General features: G+C 35.8%; 1 protein-coding gene across 1 annotated transcript in view; it reads right to left on the reverse strand.

The window, feature by feature from the left end:
- Tdc2 (Tyrosine decarboxylase 2) overlaps positions 1 to 5,637 on the reverse strand; it is a 48,386-nt gene extending 42,749 nt beyond the window's left edge. The window contains exon 1 of the mRNA XM_068287572.1: positions 5,398 to 5,637. Coding sequence (XP_068143673.1) covers positions 5,398 to 5,428 — 31 coding nt within the window. The 5' untranslated portion in view covers positions 5,429 to 5,637. The remainder of the gene's footprint in view (positions 1 to 5,397) is intronic.
- Between the last annotated feature and the right edge of the window lie 1,770 nt (positions 5,638 to 7,407).

A 7,407-nucleotide genomic window follows, 5' to 3' on the forward strand; every position in this document is an offset into this window, starting at 1 on the left:
ATCTTTATTTTTTTTTTTTTTGTTTTTTAAATTCTTTAAAGTTATTTTAAATTTTCAAGTCGCACAAATTCACTCATTGCTTTAATTTCTCTTCAAGTCAAACATTATTTACGAAAATCAATTTTGCCGAAGTTTATATACCTGTCCTTGGTCATAATACTTTTACATTTTTCAAACTCTATTCTTGTAACTAAATTTAGCAATGCACAGACAAAACTTTCCAAGAATCATTTCCATTTCTTGTTCTTCTTTCCCTTTTACATGATTGTCGCGATTGTAGCGGATACACATACATTTTATGTAGCGTTGCTCTGTTGTTTTGAGTAATGAAGTAGTAGCGGCAGCGCTGCCGGCAGCGATTGAACCGATTTATATTGACTGTAACTTGTGTTCTATCTAATTGAAATGTATGTAATATATATGTAAATTTCATACTCTAACTTCACCTATTTTTCCTAAATAACTATATGATTTAGTGGTCTGAGCCTGACAATTTTTATACTTTATCCTACTCGGGTTATAAGTAGCTCAAATATGAACTTTCATTTCAATAGCTCTTAAGATGGCTGAGTAAAACGCATACGAACCGACGGATGGGCGGACAGACGGTCGACTGTCAACTCAGCTTCTCATGCTGCCTCCTTCTGTGCGTTACGAACATCTGAACAAATTTTGTAATACCCTCTGCAAGGGTATACAAATAATTTTGTTGAGTTTGAGTATGTATCATGAATTTTTTAGCTTTTGTAGTCTTATTTCGTTTAAATATTTAACACCTTAGCGTTCTCTCTACTTAAATTCGTCGCTTAAATCATCTCATGGATCTCTCTTTGTTATTATACCCCTGTATAGGGTATTATAAAATTGGTCAGATATTGTAATGCACAGAAAGAGACGTTTCCGACCGATCCGATCGGATAAATATAACACAAGTTACAGTCAATATAATAATCTCTGCTTTGCTCCCAGGTCTGCCGGCAGCGCTGCTTGCTGTTTACTACGTCATACGTCATCAACAGAGCACATGCATATACACACACACGCAACGCTACATAAACTGTATGTGTAATTTAAGTCATCGGCCTAAATTCTGCATGGGCAACAAACCTGCAACTATATTTCTGCTTCCCATGCAATCGCTTCTCCGCTGACAACGCTACACGGGCGGACGTCGCGACGACGACTTGGTGACATCGCACAAGTAACCCTTCAGTACCAAATATCGCCGGGGACAAAATCGCCACATATTCCGAACCACTGACGTCGACAGAAAAAAATTCTGCCAGCGCATTTCATGCTGAGGTTAGCCGAAGGCACCCGAACGAGCTAATGTCGTCATTGTACATAAATATACATATATATTTCTCATTTGAAAAAAAAAAATTGGAAGAAGTAAAGCAGTAAAGAAAAAAGTAAAGAAAAATGTAAATATAATGTAATATATTTAAGAATAAAAATAAACAAATTTAAATGTATACATATGTTATTAAATAAAAACTAATGCGTGTTAAAAAACCAAATCAAATCAAGTTTTTATTTATTTTTGGGAAAATTCGGGGATATTCCATCGACAATGTCGCCGCAATGTCGATTGTAAATCCGAGCTATAATTTCGCTGGGACATTGCGTCGACATGTCGCCGCTACTTCGATTGGAAACTCAACCACTATTTTGCTGGGACATTCCGTCGACATGTCATTTGTTATTCGTCTTCAGAGGAAATTCCGGCGATATGTCGACGAAAAATCGATAGAATGTCCGAGGCGCTAGGACACACAATGCTAAATGTCGCCGCAAATTTGTATGGCATGTCCCCTGAAATTCCGAGGCGACTGGTACTGAATGGAAAGAATATTAACTTGTATGCGTTGCTTCGCTAAGGGAACGAGGGAAGAAGAAGAATAAATTGTAGTATAAAGAGTAAAATTGTTTTGCTTGTAGCTTGTGTGCTTTTTATTATCTGGTGCAGATCAAGTATGAAAATTGTCAGGATCGGACCACTATATCATAAAGCTCTAGCGTAAACATTTTCAAAAAAAATTTCATAAATATTGGAGTATTCCCATGAAATGTGCTAATGTGATAGAATTGGATATAAAACATGAGTTCCCAAAATTTCAATCCGATCACCCGATCTACCCAATAGAACACAAGTTACAGTCAATGTAAATCGATTCAATCGCTACCGGCAGCGCTGCTTGCTGCCTACTACGTCATCATCAAATCAACAGAGCACATGCATACACACACAGACGCAACGCTACATAGATTGTATGTTTATGCGTGAGTTGCTTTGCTTAGGGAATGAGGGAAGAAGAAGAACACATTGTAGTAACAAGAGTAAAATTGTTTTGTTTGTATAATGATGAATTAAGTTGCAGAAAACAAATTTTGAGCATGTAAAATTATTATTGTCAAGGACTGCAAGGGTATATAAATTTCGGCAAAGCCGAATTTAACTTCTTTGATATTTTTTGTTTTTATTTTTTACCTAAGTTCTAATGTAAGGACTAATTTGGACCACCATATAGCTCACATTAAAAAAAGACCAGTGACTTTTTTCAATAACTTTGTTATTTTTTTAGCCATTAATATTTGTTATTATATATTAAAATATATTTATATATTAATCATTTATAATCATTATATTAAAACTATATGATGACTATAGGAACGATCGGTCGATAACAGTGCATGAATTTTTCACATAGAAGTGGAAATGTGTTCCTTGATAACACAGGCCGACACTTTTGAGGTCACCAAAAATCTTGTCGGCATGTGTAATTGAAGCTTTCACACAGGAACATACTTAAGCGAGATGTTAGAAAGATGCTGCTCAGGTTGGGACAAATTGATTGACAAATTGAGAAGCAACAGAAATGAAAATATTTTGAATGTTTTTTCTGTGCATTGATGAATTAAGTTACAGAAAAACAGTTTGGAATGTAAAAATTGTATGGCCAATTAACATTTTATTTAAAGTAACTATTTATTTATATATTTATTTATTTATTTACGTCAACTAACACAGCGGTCGACAAAACAGCTTAAGCTAAAGGCAGATAGTAATTAAATGAAGAAGATAGCTTAGCTTTATATAGAACTAAACATCCCCGACCCGGTGGAGGTGTTTTATTTGCACAAGGTGCCAGCTTATGCCCCGATTCACAACCAGTGTGGTCAGGGATGAGTTGCAGACAATTCAAGTCCAGAATATTGACAGAAAGTGGCAGAAAGATAAGGAGAAATAAGGTGAGAAAGGTTGTCAAAAAATTCGCTAAGAACACGAAAAGGTTCGTGAAGAGTAGTTAGTCAGACATCTACTAAGGTGAATAGGAAAAAAGTTTCTGGTCCGACGTGAGGGAACACAAAAATATAGCGAATCTAGTTTATGGAGAAAGAGAATGCCAAAAAACGAGCCTACTGTTGTAAAGTGAAGGAAGATTAATAAGAAGAAGTCTGTCAGAATAAGAAGGTAGGCGAAGACTCGGGTCCCAATTAAGACCGCGTAACGCAAACTTAAGGAATTGCTTCTGTACCGACTCAATACTACGCTGGTGAACATCATATTGCGGGTTCCACACTGGCGAGCAATATTCTAGAGTAGGACGAACTAACGAAGTGTATAAAACCTTTGTTACATAGGGATCATCAAATTCTTTGGCCCAACGTTTAATGAAGCCAAGAAGGCTGCATGTTTTATTGACAATTGAAGAAATATGAACATTTAATGAAAGTTTACGGTCAAACATAACGCCTAAGTCTTTGAATGATGGTACACAATCTAACAGAACAGACTTAATAGAGTAATGAGCTAGGAACGGAGACAAACGACTGAAAGTCATAAAAGAACACTTAGAGGCATTAAGGTGTAATTTATTAACGTGGCATTAATCACAGAATACATCGAGGTCTGATTGCAAGTACTGTTGGAAAGAAGGATCATTACAGGAATAACAAATATTGACGTCATCCGCAAACATGAGCACGCGTGAATGAGCCAAGGCCAAAGGCAAATCATTTATAAACAATGTAAATAACAGTGGGTCCAGATGACTGCCTTGGGGTACACCTGACGTAACTCAAACATTTTATATATCGAGGAACGAAAAGACACCTTTTGGGTTCTGCCAATAAGATACGACTTAAACCAAGCCAACAGTTTTGGGAAAAAACCCATGATGTTAGGTTTCGCGAGAAGCATAGAATGATCAACTGTATCAAAAGCCTTACTAAAGTCAGTATAAATAACATCAGTTTGACACTTTTTACGGAAGCCATGTGTAACCTTCCTATTCGGTTTCTCGTTGCGCGCCATAAATTTTTATGTAATCGGTTCTCCTATCACAGCGACGATAAAGCTATCGATAACCAAAAGAAGGCGGTAGGTGAATTGCAGCAGATTCGAGATCCTCTGGTTCCGTAGCTCTTGCGGGGTGGGGGGGGTTGTTTGATGAATCTCTACCTTTAATTATAAAATTTAATTTTATTAGGATCTCTACTGAAACTAACTTTAAATGAAAATAGAAGGACTGGCAGAAAATACTTACGAAAACAGTAGGGAATTCATGTTAATAAAAAACGACAAAAGAAATGATGGTGTATCCTTTTGTTCACAAGCTAGCGGTTACTGAGGTCAAGATGTAGATGGACCTTATCAGTTCTATACCCTCCCAACCATGAATCTTTATTGGCATTTGTAAAGATTCACAAAAACTGATCGATATCAACTCATGTACCCATATCACTAGGAAAATTAATTAGAAAGCTTAAGCAATCATATTCAAATTCATTATAATTTCAGATAGAAGCATTTCTTGTTGTACACAATAAATTTTAAAGAAATATTTACAGACTAATTTTAAACAGCTGGTCTGGTATGACTCAACATTTTGAGATTCTGAACTTTCCGACTTGCAAAACAAAGGAACGCAAAGTTAATCAAACTATTGAATAAGAGAGACTAAAACTAGCAGTATAAAAGAGAGCTTACTAGTTACACATTGTTAATTATTGTAGAAGATTATAGAATAGAAAAAAAAATATAGAAGGAATATTAAATGAATACAGTTAACATTTTTTTTTTTTGTAATTATTCATCTTATTTCAAGTTCTCTTTTATCTTTTTTTTTTTTTGTTTTTTAAATTCTTTAAAGTTATTTTAAATTTTCAAGTCGCACAAATTCACTCATTGCTTTAATTTCTCTTCAAGTCAAACATTATTTACGAAAATCAATTTTTTTTTTTTTTTAATTTAACTATCTGGTTGATCACAAAACGCTGAAACAGAAATTACATCAACAAATCAGAGTATCAATTGACTACCATCCTCCATAGTTCGCAAAAACTTGGTTGAAAGTCGCCGAATTGATACTGCTTAATACACTAGGCACTTACCCCATAGTTTATTCGCTGAAAGGCCTTCCATCGATGCACTGTGGGAGGGTGTTTATATGATGATTTCTCCTTCGCGCTTTATGACCACCATTAAACTCCGTTCACTCACTTTGCTTTTACATTTACTCTATTTTACGTTACTCTCGACTTGAATTATTTAATATAACCTTAACGAGACTTTAATTGATTCAATATTTGACTTATTTACATTCTCTTTTTTTTTTTCGTTTAACTTGATTAGGAATTAAAATTTAATAATAAGATCAGAAATGAAAATATCAGGACTTAAAGATTTCGTTCAAAACGAGGGTAATTTAAAAAAAAATTGTAGGAGCTTTCGAGGTGGTCACATGGAATGCGCTAAATAGGGCAGCAGCAAGCAGTATCCAGAATTTGGCTAACAGACAAACTTTGTCTGGGTCAGCAGCGACAGAAGGTTAGGTAGGCCACTGCCTTTAAAACCTTGCCGTACAAAAAATCCGGTTCACCGAAGGTTAGGACACCTTTCGGGAAATGAGACACTTTGGCCGCACCGTAAGCCTTAACTTAGAAACGTTGTGGCACTGCCGGTGTTTAGTTGGCGGTGTCTTTTCAATGTCCGAATGCCAATTCCAGAAGGCAACGACAACCGAAAATTCACGTATGCACGTGCTCCGGCACCAGAAATGGGTATTTGAAAACTCGCCGGTTTTCCAGAAAATAATCTTCCCAAACGAAAGCTATCAGCAATATTGGCCAGAAAAAGTAAGGTTTCCAATCTAGGATATAGAGTAAGATGCAGATGGCGGCGGGGTAAAAATTCTAATTAACCTACATATGTACCTGCTATGATTTATAACCAAAGATTTGGACTACAGCTTTGTTTTTTTTGTACACACTTTTCTCCTCAGAATTAAAAATGAAAATGAAGCCTAGCAAAAAAATGAAGCGCGTTGCCACCTCCAGAAAAACGATAGATCATTTATCGCTATCCCCATATTATGCGTTTATCGATCGATCGATACCAATATTTTTATTTATTGATTAATCGCTATTGGCAAAGTGGCGCGTAAAGTCGTTAAGTTTAAAAATTTGAAAGTTTAAACTAGCGCACGCTACACCACCCGATAATATGCAACGTTAGGCAGCATATTAGTGGGAATTAGTTCCGTATATCCTTGGCGTGAAATGTTCCTACTTCTCTACCTTGCATATTTTCTAACAAATAAAAGCAGTTTCCGAGCTTCTTTTTGATTCGACATTTTATGAATTTAGGGGCTAATTTAGCATTGAAGTTTTGCGAGAATTTGCTTAACGCGAAATTTCTGCGAAAAACTTCTTGGCCTTCTTTAAAAGAGACAGACTTACTGCGAAGATTATACTGTGCTACATTTCGATCATATGCTTTCTTAATGTTTTCTCTTATATCCTGTCGCAAAAGGTTTAACTGGTCAGTCTGATTGAGCGGTGTTATGGGCTCTTGTAACAACTTTAATTCCTTTAAAAGTTTATAATCTGATCCATGAGTAACCATGTCCAGTCCGAACAAAGCTTTAAGGGGTGAGCAACCTAAAGATTGATGCAACGAGGATCGCAATGCACAAGATATACTCGTTAAATGTTGATCCCAAAGCGTTTGATCCTGATTTTTTAAATACGAACGGATCGCAGCTAACAGAGAACGATTAACACGCTCAGCTGCGTTGCTTTGCGGAGAATATAAAGCGGTATACTGATGTTTTATGCCTAGTTCAGTAAGAAAAGAATTGAACGAATTTGCCTTAAATTGAACATCATTATCACTAACGATGATTTCCGGTACTCCAAAACAATGAAATATCTGTTTTAACAAAAATTCTTGTATATCCTCCGTGCGAAACTTTTTCAGAGGTTGTAACCAATGATATTTACTGAAATGGTCAAGAACAATTAATAAACCGACAAATCCATTTTTGCTACGAGGGTAAGGACCAAGTAAATCGATATACAGACGTTGAAAAGGTCTACAAGTTGGAATATGCTGTCCCATAG

This window comes from Drosophila tropicalis, unplaced genomic scaffold (assembly GCF_018151085.1).
Source record: "Drosophila tropicalis isolate 14030-0801.00 unplaced genomic scaffold, ASM1815108v1 contig_573, whole genome shotgun sequence".
NCBI classification, from domain to species: domain Eukaryota; kingdom Metazoa; phylum Arthropoda; class Insecta; order Diptera; family Drosophilidae; genus Drosophila; species Drosophila tropicalis.